This window comes from Acanthaster planci, linkage group LG06 (genome assembly GCF_054643075.1).
Source record: "Acanthaster planci isolate LZ-2023a linkage group LG06, COTS_SCS, whole genome shotgun sequence".
Classification (NCBI taxonomy): Eukaryota; Metazoa; Echinodermata; class Asteroidea; order Valvatida; family Acanthasteridae; genus Acanthaster; species Acanthaster planci.
The window spans coordinates 3,389,004-3,414,563 of NC_141782.1; the positions used below are offsets into that span (position 1 = coordinate 3,389,004).

Below are 25,560 nucleotides of genomic sequence, written 5' to 3' on the forward strand. Positions count from 1 at the left end.
AGTTTAAAATAGATTGTTTTAGAAAATTAATTCTTTATGTTATTCAAATTTTAATTTTGATATTCAAGATAAAGCAACTTTAGGATATAGATAATAAATGAATACACCTTGCCGATGACGCAACACGGGTGTTTATTTCGAGAAATTGCTTCGCTGCAGCTTGTGAACATGCGGGACTGGTTGCAGATGTGGATGCTGCTCATGCTGGCCCCTGCTGCTGAGTTGATGTAACTTCGTGTAAGAAAAACTCATGAGATAATGCCAGTCGTAGCAACTTTTGAAAACTTGCAGTATTCACGCCAGTGATCAGAAAACAGTCATTTTGTGAACAGGCGTGACAGGCTCTCGTTCATGCTGTTTACTTCATGCTAAGCAATGCTGCACAGCGCGGCAGAGTCACGTTCATTATTTTTCATGACTTGCTCAAGTTGGAAAATCCCCTAGATTGGGTGCGGAGCTTGTGGATATTACCATGGAGGTAGGCTAGTCCCTTCCTACCTCCAAGATATTACTATTAGGATGTGGAAGCTGGAGAGGCATAAGAACAAACATATGTGGGTTTGGCACTACAAAATGTCAGAATGCTTTCAGGTGTTTGCCGATTGTTTTGTTTAGGTTTTTTCTGTGTGTGTGTGTGTGGCATGTGGGGGAGGGGAAGGTTGGTAAAAAGTTGTTCTTTCATTTGCTTTTCAGGATTTTTTACACATATCAATGCCCTTAATAGACCCTTTCCATTAGGGCAGAGTCTATTCTTTACTATTTTAATTTACGAAGTGGCTATTGTTACGGTAGCCGTAATGCATCTCTCATTGTTCTATCGTTACGGCACTAAACTGTGCAAGTGCGATGATGTAGCTGATCATCACGACGATTTATATAATTTTAAAATTACCTGGATTGCTGAATGAGTTGTGGGTGAGTGGTTAAGGTGGAAGGTTTTGAACCACAGGTGTGGGAGTTTGAATCCACACTCGACCATTTTATTTCTTTTCACCTAAATTTCATGTTTTATACCGTGATTTCTTTTTTGGTTGGTTTCTAAATGTGTTGGCCTAAGCAGGAATCTTTTTTCTTTTCTCATCGGAGGCTTTAGAGGATTTTTTTAAGGGAAATAAAGTCCGAAATCAGCACTAAGTTGGCGTGCTTGCGTAGTTGCAGTGCCGTAACGATAGAAAATGGGAGATGCGTTACGGCTGCCGTAACAGTAGCCACGGCGTTCAATTTAACTACAATGAATGCACTTTAAAGTTTGAAAGGAATTACTCGAGCCTATCTTAGAGGAAGAAAAAAAAGTCCTCTAATGTGACGTCATTCACAGGAGGTCTATCATTTGCATGTATTTTATTTGTTTGACCATTCCCAAATAACATCATTAATTTATTGAGCTTTGCCTAAATCTGTAGTTTGATATAGTTTCTCTTTTTTCCCCCACATTTAACAATTACCATCAAGCCCTCTAGTCATTATTGTCATGCTGTACTTTGTGGTCCATTGCTGCATGTGAATTGTTTGTGTTTCTTAGCTATTTATGCTCTGGGATCTGTTAGCCTTAGTATATTGTCAATTTAATTGGCATAAATTATTTAGTTTATTTCTTTACCTTGTTTTACCTGTATTACATTTAGCATGCATCTATGTTGGCTCATGCATTACTTTAAACAATATCATTTGTACATGTTGTAAGCCTTGGTCATTTTTACACCTCTATGTTGCTACAAAGTTGTTTGGATCTTTTATATGTGTATGTGTCTCATTGTTTTTTGTTGTTAAAGGGACCCATACTCGACAAGCTTTGTTATTTTGTGGGTCTCCTGCATCACTGTCTCTGCTGTTACTGTATTAACTCCATTGTTATTCTTTGTTCTTTTTCTGTCTCTCAAAGTATTCTATGTACACTGTACATGTACATATACACTGTATTATATTTTTGCATATATACATGTATTGCAAAAGGGGAATAGATAAAACTAAAGTAAATGTTAAGTAAAGGTTGATTGTTGGTTTAAAAAAGCTGAGTAAGGAAAGAATTCCAGAAAAGAATTCTGTATAAAGGGCATCACTAACTTTTCCATGGAGTGACCTACATGTATTACCTCCTTGAAAGCAAAGAAATGTCCCAAAAAGTCAAATTTAGGCATGGAAATATTAAGCTATTTGCTTAGAAAGCAATCTTTCAGACCGGTCTTATAGGGTTTGTGCACAGTTGTCAAGCAGCATCTGTAGAACACGCAGTGACAATCACGATACACAGGTTCAATTTTTTCAAGTGAAATGGATAATGAGAGGGAAAAAATTCTGAAAAGTTTAAGTGTTTGTAAAGTGAACACCTCAATAGTTTAACTGCTCAGTTTGACATTTTGTCCCCTTTAGGCGGCTAATGGATCACCGCAGGGAAAAATTAGTGAAAGAAAGCTAAAGATTTACCCAACAAGGGATGGAGCCCATGGCCTGCAGGTCTGTGTACCACTGGTCCACTAGACCACCAAGGCACTTCAGTGGCTACATGTAGCGAGAATTTATCCTTTTTAATATTATTTCTATAGACATCAAGATCTGATGCATGCACATTGTTGGTGATGGTTCCGTAGCCTTGTGTAACATGGGTCTGGTACCCGCAGCATGTTTTTTCTCTTTGTAGCTCTAAAATGTCTTTCATTTCATACAGACCTGCTTTCATGGGTGCCACATAACGTGACAGTGTAGGATGCACATGAAGGCTGGACAGCACAATGGCATCAGAAATCTCTTCAATAAGCGACTTTGATGACAATGATGGTGAGCTTGCCATGTTTTGCCCACACGCACCGTACATGTATTTCCCCTTTTTCCACGTATCAATCACCCTCCAGGGTATTATGTAGTGTATCGCCGGGCAACCCTGTCAGATGCATTACTTTGCATCACTTGTCCATATGACTTGCCTTCAGAGTGCAAGGTCCCAACAGCTTGAGGGATCCCCAGCCTGTCCCCAAGGCCAAATTTGTTTGTTATACTACTCTAGCCTCTCTCTGTTGTGTTAAAAGCACCTGTACATATACATACATGTAGGCACCTGTACATGTACATTTATATAAGACCCAATAAAAAATAGTTCTGCTTCTAGTTTCTCGACCAACCCTAACTTTTCAGCGCGACCCTAAAATTTCTATTGGTAAATTAGAATTTAGAAAAATTGTAAAAAAAGATCCTGTTGTCTTCTCTGTCATCACAAACCACCTATCAGCAACTCGAAAAAAAGTTGCTTAGAGGTGTTTTTAAGAAGTCCCTTCGCGTTTCACAATTGCCGTAGTTAAAACACGAGACAGCAATGCCCAGTGCCTTGAAGCACTGGTTTCTGCCATTGCCAAAGAAGGCATGATGGAAATGCGATACTGTGCACGATATGGGGCAGATGGGTACCCCCCATGTCCAATCCCTATACACAATCTAGACTATTGTTACACATCCCCCCTAGAAGTCTGTAAAGAATTCCTGAGATACCGATCGAACAATGACCAACACAAAGGTGGGGGTTTCTCTCCGCCCCATATCTTGCATCATATGAAAATACATGTAGTGTTATTACACTACACGCTACACGAAAGCATTTCTACAGCTGCACATAAAAAAAAGCATCAGTGTTGGAAGGTTTCTGCAAGTTAATTGACAGGGCCTGATCTCTGGTCTGTGCATGTATTTTAATTGTTTATGAATCTTATTTGAGGTTGTATTGCTTGTACTTGAAGGGAGCTTGTTTCCACAAGATGAGGTTTATCACCCCCCCTGCATCATGCACACTTACCAAGCAATATAAGGACATTGCTTGTACATGTAGTTTCCCATCATGATTACCTGACTAGCATTGTGCATAGTGATGGAATTGTCCATTGTTCTTAAGCAGTTAAGAACTGTCGACTGTAGATATTTTTACATTAATTGGTGCAAGTTTTTATTACTTTTCATTTAAGTTTTTGGTACATGTAGCTTTTATTCTTATCCAGTCAGCACTTAGAATTGAAACAAAACAGCATTTCCAACCTACCAACCTTATTTTTGAAAGGCATAATCAGAAGTAGAGCTAATTTTTTGGCCTTATCACATACGGGTACGTGCCTGTGCTTTTGTGGAGTGTTGTCCTTTGAGGGATTTTTTTGTGGGGAGTCGTCGGGGTTTTATTATTTTTTTTTTAAACAGATTCCATGAAAATGTAAGGTTACATGTAGTTGTAAAAATTGATGTGCTTAACCACTTACCGCCGGGGTTTCTGGTACCGGACACATATTGTTTATACACGTGGCCGGGGTCTCCGAACTCGGACAAAGGGAACTTGGTCTTGTAACAAAATATCGTACTTGTAACAAAAGACCAGGCTGCTGGGCATTAGCAATTTGTTTCACTCCCAATAGTGGAGATAATCCAGCCTTGTTTTGAAACAGTATACCACGGTTTTGGGGATTTAACACGAGCAGATTACCACTGGGCACAAAAGCGCTCCACCACAGCACCGATGAGCCACACAGTACCGCTGCACTCTAATCTGGCCCCTATTTAAAAGAGATCAGCAGCTTACTGTGTCAGTTTCGTGAACAAAATCAGTGAGCAAAATCTGGACTCTTTACAAGGAGGCAGGCCTGGCTGACATACTTCAGCGTCAATAGATGTTGTCTGTTAGATTAGAGTAGCACCAGACAGTCCTTCATGTGGGTGTAAGTGTCCAGCAAATAAAGAAAGGAAATTTTAAAGAATTTTGAAAACAGAAAAAATGATAATTATCCCATCCCAGCATCATCAACATTGATAACTGCCCCCGGCATGAAGTGGTTAAAACTGTTACTGAAAGACAGATTTGTTTTCTTTAGTTTTGTGCTCTTTTTGTTTGGTTTTGGAAATGGGACATTGGAGCGGCTGCTACGCGGAATTGTTTGTGCAAATACAGCATGGGGGAGATTTACTTGATCGAGATTGGTTTGCAGGTCAGGTGAAGGATTTGGAGTCATGTTGACTGTGTTTGTTTTTCTTTCACAGAGGATGAGCTGCACACCTCGGATGCCAATGCCGGGGCCCTAATGGACCCCAAAAGCATGGTACATTCTGGGATGATGTTGTCACTGCTGCATCAGGTATGCTCGGCGTACGAGAAGGACTCCAAGAAGGTGGATAAGATGTACCGCTTGATCTGCCAGAACATGAACAAAATGAATGTAAGGGGGAGCAGCTGATTTTTCGGGGGTTGTGGTTTCAATGTACACTTTTCTTGAAAATCTGGTTCGTAAGTGATTTCGTCACAAGGGCGGACACACCACGATTTGCAGGCTTCCATTGGACAATTGCTGAAGTTGCACGTAAACTTCCAGTTCCATGGTTCCATGTAAACAGCGATCAATGCATGTAACCCCATGTGCTTTGCATTTGCAATGGGCGTGGTTTAAAATGAAGTGACGTCACACTTACAAACCGGATAGAGAGTACAGGCCAGTTCACTCACATCAGGCGAATGCAAAAGCAAAACAAAATTGACGTCACAAAAGATGTGCAGTGAAATTTCACTCAAGTTGAAATGTGTTGAACTTTTGCAAATTCACATCACGAATATTTGATCTTATGTCACAAATCTGTGTAAACTTTTGTATGCTTTCCTGTGAAGTATGTACAGGCCTTTACCCTTTCCGAATCACTTGGCTATGGCTTGAAATCAAACACAACACTATGGGATCTGGCCACAGCCGCTACCAAAAATGTGTGTGTGATTTCAGGCCGCTGCCAAGTAATTTGGACGTGGCTAATTCTCCTGATAGAATCTATATTTGTGATGTGTGAAGGAGCGTACATTTATTACGTAGCAAAGAATAGCGACAGCGTTCTGCTGGGCCAGCACACTTCACAATCACACTGATTTGCATGTGCCTGAGCGACCACCTGTGCACAACGTTTATCTGTCATTAATGACCATTTCCAAATCCTCCCATCTAAAAAACGGTTGTTTACAAACTGTGTATAAAGACCCACTGTAAGAGACCTGGTATTGTAGATCAGGTTACCTACAGTATGGTGGCTTGGGTATTGTGCCGAGATTGCAAGCATGCAAGAACCAGTGCATATGTACGATGTTCCCTGACTCTTGAGTAGCCACACGACACCGTCTGCAGTTTTTGGAGTCTTCAAGCTTTACTTGTCATTGGAGAGGTTTGCATGACAACTGTAATTCTGGATCACAAGCCGAGCACACTCCCTCAAATATTGAGCTAGAACTTTTAGGAATCTTGCCAACTGCAAGAGAGAAATTCTTAAACAGTTCTACTTTGAGCTCATGCAAGCACTCCTACGTGTGCATGTACATTCAAAGCTGCCTGAGCGACCACCTGTGCACAATGTTTATCTGTCATTAACGACCATTTCCAAATCCTCCCATCTAAAAAACTGTTGTTTACATACTGTGTAGAAGGACCCACTGTACAACGCGACCAGCCACTGCCCATTTTTTTCGTTCGCACAGGCGCTAAAATCTGTACATGACAGCTGCTTGTTAAAAGTTCAACCAAATGCGGGTGCCATGCATGCACACACGTACACGCATCGCCTGAACACGGGATCGATCTCGAGCATTCTTTGAGCATGTATACTATGCATGACCCCTGACCTCTGAAGAGTCTCATTCAAACATGACATCATTTGAAATGGCAATAGAGGGATTTCACATTAGCGCCGTCTGCGCATATCCGCATCGAAACCGAGGCTCTCTGTGTTGAATTTCGTCGCGCGTGCCCGTGGAGTCGACCACAGTACATGGAGTGTATGGTTCGTAAGTGTGACGCCACTTCAGTTTCAACCACGCCTACTGCACAAGATACACGACCATCGCAGATACGTTAGTTGTGGTCAATTGTCGTTATTTTTTCTTTTGATTTTACGTGTTGAATAATCTTGAAAGACTCTTCCACAAATATTTGAAGTCTGAAAAGTCTGAATTTAACATACCTTTATGTATTTACTTTCAATCGTCTGATCGAACTAAGAATTGAAGCTGACACATACAGCCTCGTTTTCAAATGCGAAAGTGCGCAGATCGACGCTAAAAGCGTCGTATTGGGATCCCTCTATAAACTAAATTTTAATTTTCAAAAGCAGATCAATGGCTTTTGAGAAAATGAAACATCTTTTAATTTTTTTTTTCCAATTTCTTTTGGTTTCATTTGAATTTTCAATCGGCGAAGTAAAATTTTACTTTTTAGAACTCTGGGCTGACCTCATGAGGTGTAAGTCGTGCGTGTGCTTGGTTTCATCGCACATCATTCTCTATCATTTTGCCATTTTGCACAATTTTGTTTCAACATCGCTGGTTTGAAAAAGGAGAGAATATGGTTCTGAATCCTTCAAGCCTGAAACCTTGGGAAAATTTTCTGGAATTAACTTTCACTGGGAATGAAAGTGGAAGTGATCCGGATGCACAAAGAGAAGATAAGCTACTGCACCATGCGTGTGATCGTTTAATGCGAGGGATTAGGCCTAGGCCATCGTTGCAGAGCGGGCAGACGCAGATCCAGAATATTGTGAAGCAGAAAAGTGAGTCAGCCAGTCATCACTTCAGGACTTCTTCAGAAAAGTTAAACTGAACCCTGTTGGGCCAAAAAGGCCACACCAAACCCAACAGTTCTTTTCAGAGCCAACAACAAACCAAACACGTCTTTCAGGGTCAACATAATTTATATTGCACTGAGTGAAAGAGTCCTTGTCGTGGTGCGTTGCACCAATGTAGCTAATTGTCACATTCATAATAAACAAAGTGTTTTTAAATAAAATGACTCAGTACCCGGCACCCCCTCCCGATCTTGCTTTTGATTCCACTGTTTAGTGTAAGAAAAATAATTAAGAATAATCTTTAAAATATACAAAGTATAAACAAGCATTTACACCTACATGAATAAAATAAATATGCTATTTAAGAAAATAACAAAAACAGAATCACTTCATTTGGGACAGAAGGAAGAACACAACCGTTACAAAATAAGGTAGATTTGACTGACATTTCTTTCATAAATATGTACCACTACCTGTATAGAGAGACCACCCGCCTGTAAACAACACGTTTACCATTTCCTTTGAGTAGTCTTTTTGGGCAGATTTGACTGTATCACAGAGTGATGCCTGTGCCAATCCGAGACCTTGGTGGGTCTTGGTTCCTGTTTAAGAAGACTGGCCCCACTGATCTACGGTACTTAGACAACTGGATGGTGAAAAACACTGGCTGATACTTACTCAGCTCAAGGCTTTGTTTCCATCTCTCCAGCTTTTACCTTCACAGAACGTGATTGATACACTTTCTTCAATACAAGTTGCCTATACCAACGTCTTCAGGCAGATGATGCACGCTACATCACAGCACCTTCATGAACCAGACATGCAGGTCAGTGCACCAAGAGAGTCTTTGTAACAGAAAGCAACTAACAAAATTTAAGTTTTGCGCATGCGCACATACATGTATATGCATAATTGGCACTCCAAATCACTGGCAGTAACTGTGGAAATGGACTTTTTCAAATGCTTAGAAAAAAATCACTTGACTTATCTTTTACCTCACTATAGATAAAACAATACAAGAGGTCTAAACTGTTGTAGTTTTGGGATTTTGCAGTACACAAATGGCAGTGAAGCCTATGTAACCAGTGCATTACATGTACCAGTGCTGTGATTGATCAGTGCAGTGCGCAGAACCACATCTGCTACTGCATGTCGTTGTAATTTTCACTGAGAGAGCATTACCCTCATTCAACAGTGTGAGCCATTTTTCACTGATCTCTCTGTAGCTCTCTTTTAGAGCTCATGAGCTATAATCCTCCTTCAAATCTGTTATAACCCACAAGTAGGTTTAGAAAGAATTGAGGCAGGCATGCAGAGACCAACCACAGATAAATGCTTAACATGGTAACATATTGTATGCATTTTGAAAGAGTCGTTAACTGGTGCAGAGAATGTCTCTTTTGCATTCTTTATTTGAGTCTTTTTGCATATTTTGAGAAGGATTAAGCTGGTTTGCCTAGGAAATTATTTTCTGCATTTTGGCCTCTCATAGCCTCGTTACCTTTCACTGCCAAGCACGGAACAGGAGAGGACAGCCGTCTTCCTCCAGTTACAGAGCCCCTCGTTTAGTCTACCCAGGATATCTCCAGAGGAAATTCTGTACTCCAAATCCACACGATACCAAACAGATTTTGAGGAGCTGTGCTTGATTGGCAAAGGAGGATTTGGCAAAGTATACAAGGTTAGGAAGGCCTAAGGTTGGGCCTCCAATACTTTATGCCTCGTAGGTTGTAACTGGTTTATAAATGCACAACCAAATGAGAGAACAGCTACATGACCACTATTACAGCTTACTTGCCAGGGAAGGTAAAAATCAATGAAATAATTTCAATAATTCATCTTGGCTGGAAGGTAGTGATTTCATTGATTTTAAGAGCAAATGAATTCTGTCAGATGTAAATAAATATAATAGAAATTATGCAATAAAATTTTTGCTGCATTTTTGATGTGTCAGCTGTTCTTCCCTCCTTTCACGTGTATAACCGGACATTGACATTTGTGTCTGAAATTGAATGTCTGATTATTCAATTTGTAGGTTTGTAGCAAGCTGGACCGATGTTTGTACGCTGTCAAGAAGATCAAATTGAAGCAAACAAACATTGAAAAGTCATTCCAGGTAAATAAAGCTAGATAAACATGACACCAAAGCCAGCAGCAATCAGTGAACCTCTCGCAATTTTCTCCATGAAGCTTCTATTCAAATTTCACCGCAAGGTCTTTCACAATTTTACATTGTTTTCATTCAAAGGCAAATCACACTCTTACATGCATCTCAACATCTTTGTGTTTATCTCTTCTAAATGCCTCTTCTACTTTCATGTATATTCTCTAGCTGCTGCTTTTTTTTTCTGACGGTATGAATTTTGTTACCAAATCACTTTAGTTGGCTAATATGAAAGTAACATTGTGCACAGATTTTGAGCATGATTAAGTTGCTACAAAACAGGTGTCATCTACATGTAGCTGTAAGGACTACTGCTTCCCATCACGTCAGTGTACTATTTACAAAATGAATCTTACACATCCTATTTCTTGATTCTAAACACAAATTAACCCCAACCCTCTGATGTCCTCCAAAATCCACTCCAGGGTTTAGTAAGATTTGGCAGGATTCAGGCAACAAAATGTTCATGACATAATGTAGAACTCGGCAACTGTTCATTGGACTTGATATCTTATGGGAAAGAATGCACCGTGAGTTTCCTACAAAGTGATTGATTTTGAAGGATTTAAGAAGTTGCCAGCCATTATTTTCTGAACACTTTTTATTCGACAAGGTACATTTCTACTCCACTACCCCTCTAGACGCTATGCATTGCCCGCATCTATATGGTGTCTCAGAGACTGTTTTTTGTTATTTCAATTTAGTTACAACGAATGCACAAAACCTTTACTCGAGCCTATCCCAGTAATACAAAGCTCTTACCCTCTGAGGACGCATTAACGCATAACCTCTTATTTACAAACACATACACCAGTTTCCCCACAATGTAACTGACCTTTTTTTCTACCTATTTAAACAGCTTGCAAAGGAGGTTCAGCTCTTAGCCAGCCTCAAGCATCCCAATGTGGTTGGTTACAACACTTCCTGGATCGAACCCGAGCCGGCTAGTTCCAATCCTAAGCATACTTACCAAGGTGGGAGCAGACAGGAGCCGATCTCCAAATTGAAATGCCTACCCTCATCGAGTGAAAGGTGAACTGTGTAGAGAAACTAGTGATGCGTTTAGACCAACTTGTGACTGGGGGTAACGGTTACCCAGTGACCTACAAAATCAAAATTCCACTGATGCAGCAGCATTAAGTTTTTATACGTCCGTTCATTTTTGTCTGATTCCTTTCAAACTGTGATTTGGCGGAAAGTTTTGAATATAAATTGCGATGGTTCATCGATGGTCTTTATTTTCTGTGATTTCAGCCCAAGAAGTTCCAGCGAGCAAGAAAGTTCCACCACAGACAAGAAGAAAGTCAAGATTGAGGATGTCGACTCAAAAGGGGAACTATCACCTGACATTTGGACAGACAGGAACAGGATGTCCCCTTTACACCAGCACATGCAGCATTCATCCATGGAGTCCACCGCTGGTTGTCCTAGTAGCCTCAGTCGAAGCCCAAGCGATTCTACCAGCACAATAGTCGCCTCGCCGACAACGCCTCTGGTGCATTGTGATCAGGGCAATCTTTACATCGACCAGAGCTGTGACGACCATTCACTTTCAAACATGACAGCAGCAAATGATAGAGTCTGTTTGGTGCAGAAATCCTCAAATTCCACGGCATCATCAGAAGCGTCGTACAGTACATGGTCTTCATTGGCCACAGAATCCACATGCGAGACCAGAACTACTCACTTGCATCAAGCGTCATCTCACCAAACATCCTTTTCTCATCGAGAGTCGTTCCAGGAGAGTAGTTACTCTCAGTCAGTTTCGACTGCTCAGCAATCCTCTTATTCCCAGTTGAGGACAACCGAAGTAGAATCCAGCCAGTATGAACAGGACAGCTTATCCGAATCGGACATACAGTTCCACACCCAAGAATCGGTGAATGTGAACTTCGAAGATGAAGAATATTCGGATCTGCAGATTTGCTTTGAAAGCAGTCCCGGGAATAACACGGGCACCGTCTCAGATATCATCCAGAAGGATGCTGCCACCAGGGCAGATAATGGTTTCGATCAACCTATTCACCCAGGTGATAAACCCTCAAGTAGCTCTACCGACTTCAGTCTCAATACCACCTCTGTCCCTCTTGAAAAGTCCACAGTAGACCACAACAAGAACTCATGGAGGTACCAGTACCCCAGGGACTTGAGGCGTGGCACATTTGGTTCAGTGCCGTTGCAGAGCAACCTGCTTACTGGCAATAAGAAACAGTCCAAGTGTCGGATCATCAGTCTGGACAGCACCCCTAACAACCCAAGCAAGGCCACAGCGCCTTGGCAAAGGAGGCGACACCGATCCAAGAGCCAGGACAATATCAAAGACGAGCCCAGGAACAGGATCATAAGGCCTTTGCAGGCCTTTCCTGTGTTCACAGTGAATCTGTACATCCAGATGCAGCTGTGTTCGCACACCTTGTCAGACTGGCTTCGAGATCGGAATACCAAGACAGAACAAGTCAAGGGTAAGAATTTTGAATCTATTTTTATTGTATCAACTATTTAAGATGACCCTAAGAATTCATCTTGGGTGTGTGTGTGGACAAGCTTTCAGTCTCATATATTTAGCAAATTAGGGCCGAATTTTGAGGACATTTCAAGGTCCCCATAATGTTTGGTCCCCATAAAGCAAGTGAAACAAGTTTGTCCTCACAACAAAAGAAGTACATGTGTGTGTACAAGTGTGGCATACACTGTACATATTTCAGATTTCTGCACAAAAGAAGTCCACATACATGTAACATAGGGTTAAAAGATGTGTAGACTGGCACATGTCCACACAGTGGTTTTTCTGCTCTCTGAAAAACAGCTTCAGAGGGACTTTGAGGTCAGGGTTATTTGTGTCAAAATGAAGAGGAACGGTCCAGGAAATCATAAAAAAATCCCTCTCAGGGAGGTACATGTTTCATAGTTGGAGCATTTTCCCTGAGTTTTCTTAACCAAAGCAGAACAAAAAGATGTCCACACACCGCATGTGAAAATTGAGAAAAACGTGTGTGTGGTTTTGTTGTTGCCTTTTTTCATTTCATTTTGTTTGCAATTTTTTTTAACCTGCCTAGATATTCATTGACAAATTTATACACTTGTGTAAATTTTGGGACACATTTTACACACACTGATTTGAACATAAGAATCAGGGCACCTGACTAATTTTCCCCTGAATGAGTACAACCTATAACACTGTAGCATGTGCATGGATTCCTGATTGTAATGACACTGAAAGAACTTCCATTACTTAATAGTGGTTAATGTCCCAGCTTCACCAGCCAATTTGTTAATGTGGGTTGAACCCATGTTCTTAGCTGCCTACAAATGTCATTTGTGTGATTAGCATTCTGGAGTGTACACTGTATTCTTGTTAACTTACTGGTAGCACCCCCTACTCAAGCCAGCTCTACCAGCCTGGGGAACATGCAGCATTGCCAAGCCGGTTGCCACTTAAATTGGCTCTTCATTTGCCATGTTCTTTTTACAGATGCTCTGGAGTTGGTGAACGCCCTAGATAACATGCACATCTTCGAGCAGATGCTCAGTGGTATCAAGTACATACACTCCCAGGGGCTCATACACAGAGACCTTAAGGTACTGGTACACGTCTTCCCGGGTCTCGGCATTGCTCAACTGAACAACTCACTGAGTTGTCTGAAAGCATTTTGGAAATTTATGGAATCTCATTGATCTTATTTTTACTGCATATTGGACGTGTGCCGCAAATTGTTGCATACCGGTATTATGTATGTCATTCAAGCACTCTGCTACTGGTATATGAATGGGCTTTGCCATGCTCCCATGCTCAAGGACTAAATTGTATCATTGTTCCCCCCCCCGCAACTGTTCACCTTTAATGATATACTTACAAGTTACGACATGCAGATCCACCTGGACTTTATATTAAACTGAGGCTTGTGCTTTAAACAATTTTTCTTGGTTTGCAAAACTTGCGCTGTTAGTTACCTGATGATTTAATGGCACGTGTGTCTTGCTTTAGCCAAAGAATATCTTCTTGGAAGAATCCAGTGATGACTTGCAAGTATTAATCGGCGACTTTGGTCTTGCCAAGGAGAATTTCGTGGTGGAGAGTGTATCGCAAGATTCTGATCCCCCTAATGGAGTATGTGGTATGTATGCTGTGTGTTTCCACCCAGTCAGTTTTTCATAAATTTTTTTTACTCATTTTCTTGCCTAAGCAGGCGTAATTTTTTGAATAAAGTAGACTGCTGCATTAACGAACACCGCTGTACCAAACATTTGGTATCCCCATTGGCTCTCAAATTTTCTTTGCACTCCAACATTACAAATTTCTTTTCAATAAAAGAATCATATTTAGAACTGTTGATAATAACCCAGTTAGTCGAGGAAAATCACACTCACAATGGAACAACGGCCAACCTGTGGCACAGTCTCTACAGGTACATGCATTGTTAATGGGTAGCCTGCATTGCCGCAAAGCCTGGAGATTTGACCTCAAAAATCACCAAAACAAAACATAATACCCAAATAGATGCTAGCATTTATGACCCAGCACATCAAAATCAAGTCTCAAATTGACTTTGAGATTTGTACATGGTCAGAAAGAGGATTTCATAAGCTTTCAAAAGGTACACATTATAAGTGTATTGATGGCAACCTTTCATACATACACTTCCAAAATATACAGAAACCGCCACATTGATTTTTCTCAACATTTACCCACATCCCTACTTTACTCGGCCATTACGTAAGCGGCCTCAGCAGCATATTCCTGATTATGATGTATCGGATTACATTTGTTATATACATGCAATTCGCACAAATCTTTGATAAATATCTTGCACATTTCAATCATTCATTTTATGATTCTACCCAAATCCTCAGACTGAAACTTTTGTGTGGAAGGCAGCAACACACAGTTGGGCATGAGCCAGGGTTCGGAATGAAGGTGTACGTCCATGACTTAAAATCCCTGTTCTGAATGACCACTATAACAAACATTTTGTGTGGACCCTTCCGTGTTGGTTATAGCAGTGTTCTACTGTACTTTCCCCCACGCCCAATAAGTAACATCTTTAAGCTGTTGCCCTTGCATTCTGTTACATGGGGGCATAGTCTGCATCCTAGTAAAGGTGAAACCATAGTTAGGGCAGGTAATATCGGTACCAACAATCTTTTTTCACCAGTGCTGTAATGACTTTGGCATTTCTAGCAGATACGTATGAACCTGTGCACCACACGGTGGCAGTGGGCACAACAACATATGCCTCACCAGAACAGCTGAAAGGCTCCAAGTACGACTGTAAGGTATGTGTGCCTGTATTTAATAGGCCACGGTGTGTACTATGTCCCCTCAAAAGGGACAAAGGGAACTGGGCCTTGTAACAAAAGACCGTACTCGTAACAAAAGACCAGGCTGCTGGGAATTACCAACATTTTTTCACTGTCAGTAGTGGAGATAATCCATCATTTATTTTAAACAGTATGCCACTGTTTGGGGCATTTAGTGCGAGTGCATTACCCCCGGGGACAAAAGCGCTCCACCGCCGCAGTGATGAGTCACACAGTACCGCTGCACTCTAATCTGACCCCTATTGAAAAGAGGTCAGCAGCCCACTGTGTCAATTTCGTGAATAAAAGAAAATTAGGTAACACCGTACAATCTTTGCTCTTTTTACAAGGCAGCAGGCTTTGCTGAAATACGCCAGCGTCAATAGATTTTGTCTGTCAGATTATAGTTGAAACTAGACTGTGCTTCGTGTGGGTGTAAGTGTCCAGTAAATGAATATATAAATATTTAAAGAATTTTAAAAACAGAAAAAAATGAAAAAGATCCTGTCCCAGCAGAATCAACATTCATAAATGCTCCCACCGCGATGTGGTTAATAGGAGTCTGAGAACCGAATTCATTGGTTAATTCTGTACCATAGGAGTCGGAGTTCTGTGCGTAGAGTTGGGTTGTGGGCATTACGGGGCTAATTGCCATGAGTTGAAGTGCACCCTCACCAGCAAAGAAAAGGCCACTTGGTTGGAGGTTTTCAGCTCTGTTTCTGTACGTGGCTTGCATGATGCAAAACCTTACATTTTTTTAAAGAGAGATTGGTTGCATGTGCTGAGCTCCTAGCCCCCCCCAAAAAAATATGCTTGAACCTGTGCGCACACGGAGCGAGTTCCCACTTGGAGCAGACACACTCTAGCTCTTGATTCCGTTTTAGATGAAACTGGTCTGGGCCAGTTATTTTCTCCAGAGGGAAAGCTCTGAGTTGTGTTCTCCCCCAGAATTTGAAATTGCCCCAGACTGTTGACAGATTCATAAGCATGGATAGCAATGGCATAGTATCTCAGGTAATTTTGTCTTTTATACACTAATACTGCTACTGGTATTAGAAGTCATTGTAGCAGTACCACACTTGCATGGTCTTCATGCGTATACGCAGAATGCCTCTTTGGCTCTTAAGGTATTTGCATCGAGGTAGCTTTACCTCAGTGCTGGCTTTTGTCGTTTTTTATGACATGTACATGTAATATTTGATGATTAATTGATAGATTGTAATTCTTTTTTGTCTCCATTAGGCGGACATGTTCAGCTCAGGTATCATCCTGTTTGAGATGTTCCATCCCTTCTCCACACAAATGGAGCGTGCCAAAGTGATTGAGCAGGTCCGGCTTGGCAGCATTCCGCGGGAAATCCACAAGAGGTGGCCTGATCAGGTGCATTAATGCTGCGTACACAAGACAGTACTTTCAGATAACGTGGGCTGTGTTTTTAGACAGATTATAACAAAACGGGAATCTGTCAATTGATTTGCCTGTGAGTTTTCCGCGAGTTGGTTATAACTTTTTCAGTACAAGAAGCCTTATAAGCTCTGTAGAACCTAGTGATGAGGCCTTCTGAGACCCATTAATGAGAACCCAGGAAGGACACATTGCTCACGTACCACCTTGCTGTTAATGAAAAAATACCTTCCAACTGAATGTGCACAAAGCTGTCTTTTCAAACAGAAATACATTAGAGAGGCGTGGGTGCCCATATGTCTTTGACCACTGACAGCAATGGTTTCCTTAATGTTCCTTATGTCCTGTTAGTTGGAATAGTTGTGCTCAAATTCATTTACTCCACTACACCTCCCTGACTTTCACCATCACATGGATCCATGTGTGTCCCTAAAGGATAGATCTCTCTGAACAGATTTCTTGTTTGTTCGATCTGCCTAGCAGTGGCAGATGAGGTGGCAGACCTCTTTATTTTGAATGAGTTCAAAGGATTCAGTGCTAGCAGGGCCCAGACAGTATTACTTGCTAGGGGGCTTGGTATATCCCAATATCAAAGAATTTGCCTCGGGGTATCTTGGGAAGTGTTAGGGTTTGGCAAAGGCGCTAATGGGGCAAAAGGCCCTGGTTGTTACAGAAGTAAATTTTAAGGAAAGGGCATTCTGTGTCTCAGACCTCAAAGACGTTGACCTCAGATCCACTAGTCATCGAATGCAGCCTCTGTTTTCTGTCCAACCAGTCCTCTTATGATAACATGTGCCAATGTTGGGTTTGATTTTTCACAGTACAAGACCATAGGAGAGTTGACCCATTCTAAGAGCTGCCGTCGGCCACATGCAGCTGATGTCCTCAAGGGCCCACTCTTCCTCTCCAAAGATGAGGTAAAAGCTGTTTTTTTTCCCAGCAAGATTTTGACCTCCCCAACGTCAGAAACTACCCTGCTCAGTAGTCCCATGGTGCAAGCCTTCATACCATACACATCACTGAAGAATTGAGAAATGAATTCACTTTTTATTATTGGTTAACTGAAGTGATATTTGACACTTCAATCCCCTGGACATCCTACTGGCCTCCTATTAACCCAAACCCTACCAGACGCAGCACACTACATCAGGTGAAAAGGTCTGATATACTTTCATGTATGGGCAATCAACAGCAGCCGAACGAACTGGCCATGTTAAGATAATGGGAGCTAGTCCCAATGAACGATGTTACCGTTGAATCGTGTGGTGACTGGCAACCACAGACTCTCAGGCTGTTTGGCCTTGGTGAGAGTTGACCTGTTGGATATTGTTACACTGGGCAGGCAATGTACTCTGACAAATGATGCAGTTTGATGTGTCTGGCAGGGTTTCTTGACAAAGAAGGCTGGAGTGTTAACGTTAAATCAGCTTCCAGCCAGCGATTCCAATTAATTTCATCCTAATTCTATTAAGGTTAATTCTCTTTGGTACACTTACGAAATGCGTTGGCCCCTGTCAACCACTTGCTGCAGCTTTTATCTTTCTGTCTTTCAACCAGGTTATCAAGGATCTACGTGCCAAGCTCTCTGAAAGAGATGCAGAAATCAAGATGCTTAAGCAGATGCTAGCCAAGTATGAAAAGACATAATGTAGTTGTAGTAACGAGGGTAATTTACACAGCAACATGTATCATTCCATGGTGTCTTCGGTAGTAACTTTAACAACAACATGATGTGAATCATCACCAGATCTTTCTTTGTTGCTGAAATAGACTGATTTTTATGTCCAAACACACTATGTGTATTTTCAGTACTTTATTGAAGAATGCAGGATATTCGTGATAATATTTAAACACGCTCTCGTTCACTCTCTGTTGGAGAGCTATATTCCTCTTTGTATTGCTCTGTGTGCAAAGTATCTCTGAGCAGCATTTTTGTCTCTATTGCCATGATCAGAATGCTAGAGGAGAGAGAATATTTAAATTATTTATCGTGAAACTGTATTTTTTTCCTGAAATATGTCTCTTTGTATTTTTGTTGTCGGCACAAGGGAAACATTAGACTTAAAAAACAAATTCCTCTTGATTATAAAATAAGTGTTGATAAACCCTAATTGTATAATATTTGTGTCCGAGAGTATGCCATACAAATGCATACACGCAGTGCTGTATGCTTCATGTTTGTTGTTTTCCATTGGATGAGAATGGGAAAAGCAGGAGTAGTGGTCAGTAAATGTCCATGTAAGAACGGCAAATCTTTCCGAGTACTGTCCTCAATACTGCTGAGCTTTGAAGTGTGAAACCGAAACTATTGAATGTACTTTTGTCACTTCCAGGGCAGTTAGTGCCCTTTTAACTTATTTAGGTTTGCAACCTGTGGAAAGTGAGGATCTTAAATTTAGTTTCAAACATCATAATGGAAAACGTCTAATTTTTAAGATTGAAATGCATGTTACATGCACTTGTACTTGTTGAATGTTTTCAGCATTATTTTTTTGTCATATCTAAAAGCTGTTCTTATTGGTTAAGGTATAAAAAAAAGACATGTACATGTAGTTGAGGTATGCAGCTGTGCAGATTTTGGCAAAACTTTTCACGAAGATGGATGATTTATTCTTCCCTTGGGAGGGAGAGGGTTTTATGTTATGAATTTTATGGAGGAAGACTTCCGACTGTGTGAGACTCAGTTTCCAGTAGTGTCAGGACAATAAGAGTTTGATGGATTCACCAATTCCTAATTGTTTCCAAGGATGGATTTGCGCCGGGGAGATGTTAATTAATTTTAGATTTTTGCCCCGCCTGACGTGTATTATCACACTGTATACTCAGTGTTTGCCCCCGAAGGTGGGATTCATACCTACCTGAGTTTGAGTCCCACAAATTTACGCAAGTTCGAGTCCCGTTTGAGTACGCTTGTGGTTTTTTCACAATCCTTTGGGGGCAAACGCTGAGTATACAGCGTGGTAATACACGTCAGGCAGGGCAAAAATCTGTAGCTAGTTAATTCTTAATTGGTTAGGGAAAAATGGCAAAAGGGACTATATAGGAGGTGTTTCAATGTTTATACTTGTTTGTGAAAAACATTATATGCATTGGGACTTTTTCCAGGGTTCCGCTATCATGTGTCCTCCTCAAAAGGTCGGGTATAATTTGAGGAATTCAAAAGAACTTTCCAGTTGCTGCCGAGGAAACAATTTTCAGCTCCGAAATAACGTTTCCTGAAAAAGACAATATGGATGCCTGTAATTAATTGAAATGGACATTTCCCAAACGGACATTGAAGCATTTATTTGTTCCTTTGTAGCCATGTGTGTATTCTGCCACATTTACCAGCTCAATTCACTAGCGAAAGACTGATCCCCTCATTGACGAAAACCACCACATTTCGTATATGAAATAGGATTATTTATTGATTGATCACTTTCATTGGCTTAACAGGTCATTTACCGGGGTGAGCAGCTTTTTTTTTCTAATAAGGTTGGTTTATTTGAGAGTAACTGTTCCAACTCAAGGGAAGAAAAGTTACTCTTAATTTCTTAAAAAAAAGTGAGGGTACCCGAAAATGGCACTATGTCTCCAGGGGCACCGGAAAAGGGCACTGTGTCTCTAGGGGCACCTGAAAAGGGCACTACCATGTCTGCAGGGGCACCTGGAAAGGGCACTGTGTCTCAAGGGGCACCTGAAAAGGGCACTATGTGTCTAGATGGCACCTGCAGGGGGGATTATGTCTCCAGGGGCATCTGAAAAGTGCACTATGTCTCCAGGGGGAACCTGAAAAGGGCACTATGTCTGGGGGGCACCTGAAAAGGGCACTTTGTCTCCAGGAGGGGGCGCCTGAAAAGGACACAATGTCTCCAGGGGACACGTGGGAAATGGATTTAGGGGTCACATGGAGACATGCCTCTGATCAGTTTTTCAACAATTAGCAAGATGAAGGATGGCTTTTGCTATGTACTACTCATTTTTTCAAAAGTTGGGAGAACGTAATGATGTATTTCTTAAGTCGGACAACGAGTTGCAAAACAGACGAATCAAATTAGATTCCCCAAAAAGGTTTGTGTTTGAGAATTGAACCTGTACTGGGAGCATCATGCACAAAAAGGTTGTCTCGGATGGTGGTCAATGGTTCGTTTTATGTGCATACGGGTTTTAAGTCTGTGATAGATACACTTTCATTTTGTGGAAGTAAAAGGCAACCCACCGCTGCGTAGGGAACCACCAGGTTTGTACACGGATAGACTGACCGTCGTTATCAGTATCAGTCAGTTACAACCACGTATTCTGTGCATTTTTCAATGGCCAAAGAACATATTTATTGAGCCACTGTAACATGATGAAATGACTTGCCATTATTGACGACATTTGATTGAATAAATTGCACCGTTCGAAGAAATTAAGAGGACATGTCGAGAATTTGACGCCAGACTTAAAAACTAAGACACGTGATGTCACCCCTTGGGTGGGGTATCCTTCCCACGCAACTTACAAAAGCAATGCAAACAGTTGGCGTAGGCCTACTTGTAGAATACTCAATAAAGGAAGAGTGTAAAAATTTTAGAGGTACATGTGCATAGGTCGCGTGAAACAAGCCTAGGGCTGCCACCGTGGCCGATGGCAACGTTTTATAAATCAATATCTTCTGTTTTCGTTTAATATCGGAACAATGCTGTCGAAAAGGTATCATCAAAAGTCGCGAAAATGCAACCAACTCCCAAAGCAGAAACATTGCAAGTTTCTATGGTCACTAAGGTGGCGAAAACGCGCCCCAAATTCGTACACCTTATCGATATACACAAAAGAGGGCAAACTGCATTGCTCCAGTAAAGGCACAGACATATAAAAGACATATAAACACATGGACCCCCAGTCTTACAAGTATAATAATGATTTTGAATGACCTAGGCAAACAATGGGCGAATCGACAGATCTATTGGAGTGCGAATTACGCGCCATGCACTGACATTGCCTGTATTTGTTTACATATGCTCCCAAAATAAGATCACCTTTTTGCTCTTTATCGAGTTAGGTCGATATGAAAACGGCGCGTCTGGTCGGGAAGAGAAAAAAATCTAGCGGAAAACCGTCAGCAAATCTAAAACCTCACACCTTTCTCCACCACAGCCCATTTTTGATAACTTCAGGAAAACGAATTCTTTGATTGGACCTTCACAAATCACATCAAAACGTAAACAAACTACCGCTTACGAGAAGAACTTTTCACAAAATCATTAGTGTTGACCACTCTGGTACTATATCTAAAATTTATCTTCACAAAATACGTTAGGAAAAGGCCTTTTCTTCAAGTTACCATGAAAATATTTTGGGCCGGAATTTTTATTTCCAAAAGGTAAGAATAAGACGTAAATTTCATGAAATGAAGCAGCTGCTTGACTGGCAGGAATTCTCATCGCCCTCATTACTTATGCAAATGACCCTAAAATGAGACATGCGCAGTTAATAATTTCTCTCTGAAACATCCGAGGAGTAAAGCATGCAGGCCGGTAAATAGCCCCAAAATATAGAAGAAATCGGTGCCTGAAAACGGTCTATCTTTCGAGAAGTGAAGGCATCCATCTTTCAAAATAGCGAGGGGCCACAAGACAGCTTTTCAGATTTCAGATTTGGACAGACTTCAGGTGTTTTATGCTGCAATGTATGAAGCCAACTTTGCACGGGAAGAAGACCTGTAAAATGTAGACAAACGGGGAATTGAACAAAGTAGCCAGCAGTAAGACAAAACATCCTTCTTTCGCGTATTAATTCCTAACTAAAACAAATATGGATATGAAACTTACATCAATGGATAGAGGTATTTTCGCCCTTTCAGTTGAAACGAGGATTGCCAGATTTAGACAATGTTCAGGTCTTTTATGCTGTAATATATGGAGACATTGTTGCACGGGAACAGGGCCTGTATAGTGTAGATACGTTTAGAATTGCACAAATATAGCCAGCAGTGAGAAAAAAACCTGCCTTCCTCCGAGGATATTTTACTAACTTAAGCAAATACGAAACAAATCGTATAGCAAATAAAGCAAATATGGATATGAAACCTAAATCAATGGATAGAGGGACTCTTTACCTCTCAACTTTTTAAGTCAATTTTGGCCAGGAAGAGGATTTGTAATGTGTAGCCAAAAGGGGAATTGAACAAAAATAGCAAGGATTCAGACAACCGAAAAATAAGGATATAAAACTTATATCAATGGACAGAGGGAATTTTGGCCCTTTCAGATGCCATCAGGATTGTCAGATTTGGACAATTGTCATGTCTTCCATGTTTCAATATACGCCATCTTTGAGCGGGAAAACGACTTGTAATGTGCAGAAAAATGGAAAATCGAACAAAGCAGCAAGTAGTATGGTCAAAACTTCGGCGTTCGTTGGTGGACATCTTCCTAAGTAAAAGGAATATGGATACGAAACTTACATAAATGGATAGAGGGGAATTCGCCCTTTTAGATACATTTTTAGGTCTTTTTATGATCCAATACTATACGGAGCCAACTTTGGGCGGGAACAGGACCGATAATGCAGAAGAAACGGTAATTCCAGCAAAATTTCCAGTAGACAAATCAAAACTTCTGCATTCTTTCTTGGATATTTTCCTCACTAAAACGAATATGGAAATGAAACTTACATCAATGGATAGAGGGACGTTCACCCTTTCAGATGCCAACTTTGGGCGGGAACAGGAGAAATAACGTGCAGACAAAGCGTGAATTGGAGAAGAATAGCGAGCAAATCAGAACGTCTGCCTGTTTTCGCAGATATTTGCCTAACTAAAAAGATATAAGGGTATCAAAATTACATCAATGGAAAGAAGGATATTCGCCCCTTCAGATGCAACCAAGATGGCCAGATTTGAAGACTTTTGGGTCTTTTATGACACGATATAGGAAGCCAACTTTGAACGTAAACTACACCACTAATGTGCACACGAAGGGGGAATTCCAGAAAAATCGCGAGCAGCAGAACCTTCTTTCGCGGATATTTTCCTAACTACAACAAATATAGATATAAAACTTATATCAATAGAAAGACAAATCCTTGACCTTTCAGATGCAACCACGATTGCCAGATTTGAAGAATTTTCAGGTCTTTTATGAAACTATATAGGAAGCCAACTCTGGGCTGAAACTACAACAATAATGTGCACACGAAGCGGGAATTCCAGAAAAATAGCGAGCAGCAGAGCCTTCTTTCGCAGATATTTTCCAAACTAAAACGAATATAAATATGGAACTTACATCAATGAAAAGAGGAACATGTGACCTTTGAGATGCAACAAAGATTGACAGATTTCTACCATTTTCAGGTGTTTTACGATGCAATATATGGAGCGAAATTTGGGCAGGAGCAAGACCAATAATGTGCAGACAAAGCAGGAATTCCCCATCCAAAAAAGCTAGCAGGGGAACCTGCTTTCGCCAATATTCTCCTAATTACAGGAAATATGGATATGAAACGTATATCAATGGAAAGAGAAACATTCGACCTTTCAGATGGAACCACGATTGCCCGATTTGAAGAATGTTCAGGTCTTTTATGACAGGATATAGGACCCAACTTTGGGCGGAAATTACACAACTAATGTGCACACAAAGGGGGAATTCCAGAAAAATAACGAGCAGCACGACCTTCTTTCGAAGATATTTTCCAAACTAAAACGAACATGGATATGAAACTTACATCAATAAAAAGAGGAACATTTGACCTTTTAGATGCAGCCAAGATTGTCAGATTTGAAGAATTTTGAGGTCTTTTATGACAGGATATAGAAAGCCAACTCTGGCCGGAAACTACAACGCTAATGTGAACATTAACTGGGAATTCCAGAAAAAATAGCGACCCCACAACCTTCTTTCGCCGATATTTTCCAAACTAAAACGGATATGGACATAAAACTTACATCAATAAAAAGAAAAACATTTGACCTTTCAGATGCAACAACGACTGACAGATTTGGACCATATTCAGGTGTTTCATGATGCGATATATAGAACAAATTTGGGCAGGAGCAAGACCAATAATGTGCAGACAAAGTAGGAATTCCCCCCCGCCAAAAAAAAACAAAAACAAAAAAACAAATAGCTAGCAGGGGAGCCTGCTTTCGCCGATATTTTCCTAACTAAAACGAATATGGATATGAAACGTACATCAATGGAAACAGAAACATTCAAACCTTCAGATGCCACCAAGATTGCTAGATTTAATAAAAATTTCAGGTCTTTTATGACACGATACAGGAAGCCAACTTTGGGCGGAAACTACACCAATCATGTGCACACGAAAAATAACAGGCAGCAGAGCCTTCTTTCGCAGATATTTCCCAAACTAAAACGAATATGGACATTTAACTTTTATCTATGGCAACAGAAACATTTGACCTTTCAGATGCAACAAAGATCACCAGATTTGAAGAATTTTCAGGTCTTTTATGACAAGATATAGGAAGCCTACTTTGGGCCGAGACTACACCACTAATGTGCACAAGAAGCGGGAATTCCAGAAAAATAGCGAGCAGCAGAGCTTTCTTTCGCAGATATTTTCCAAACTAAAACGAATATAAGAATGGAACTTACATCAATAAAAAGAGGAACATTTGACCTTTCATATGCAACCACGATTGCCCGATTTGAAGAATTTTCATGTCAGATATAGGAAGCCAACTCTGGGCGGAAACTACAACGCTAATGTGCACATTAACTGGGAATTCCAGAAAAATAGCGACCCCACAACCTTCTTTTGCAGATAATTTCAACACTAAAACGAAAATGGAAATAAAACTTACATCAATGGCAACAGACACATTTGACCTTTCAGATAGAACCACGATTGCCAGATTTGAAGAATTTTCAGGATTTTATGACACGATATAGGAAGCTAGCATCGGGCGGAAACTACACCACTAATGTGCACACGAAGTGGGAATTCCAGAAAAATAGCGAGCAGCACAGCCTTCTTTCGCAAATATTTTCCAAACTAAAACGAATATGGATATGAAACTTACATCAATGGAAACAGAAACATTTGACCTTTCAGATGCCACCAAGATTGCCAGATTTGAAGAATTTTCAGGTATTTTATGACACAATATAGGAAGCTAACTTCGGGTGGAAACTACAACACTAATGTGCACA

General features: G+C 40.8%; 1 protein-coding gene across 3 annotated transcripts; it reads left to right on the forward strand.

Annotated features, from left to right (window-relative positions):
* The first annotated feature begins 112 nt into the window (after window positions 1–112).
* LOC147798737 (eukaryotic translation initiation factor 2-alpha kinase 1-like) lies at window positions 113–20,814 on the forward strand. 3 transcript variants are annotated; one of them, XM_022245219.2, is made up of 14 exons: window positions 113–237; window positions 2,666–2,775; window positions 5,005–5,180; window positions 8,264–8,380; window positions 9,047–9,235; window positions 9,590–9,670; window positions 10,578–10,750; window positions 10,973–12,180; window positions 13,191–13,297; window positions 13,704–13,833; window positions 14,898–14,992; window positions 16,259–16,396; window positions 17,242–17,337; window positions 17,978–20,814. In XM_022245219.2, exons 2-14 carry the CDS (start codon window positions 2,730–2,732, stop codon window positions 18,065–18,067), a joined length of 2,646 nt encoding a protein of 881 aa, XP_022100911.2. In that variant the 5' UTR covers window positions 113–237; window positions 2,666–2,729; the 3' UTR covers window positions 18,068–20,814. The 3 variants fall into 3 exon arrangements, with proteins under 3 accessions (XP_022100911.2, XP_086993973.1, XP_086993972.1); XM_087137847.1 differs by having other exon boundaries at window positions 14,901–14,992; XM_087137846.1 differs by lacking the exon at window positions 113–237 and adding an exon at window positions 269–478.
* The last annotated feature ends 4,746 nt before the right edge of the window (window positions 20,815–25,560 follow it).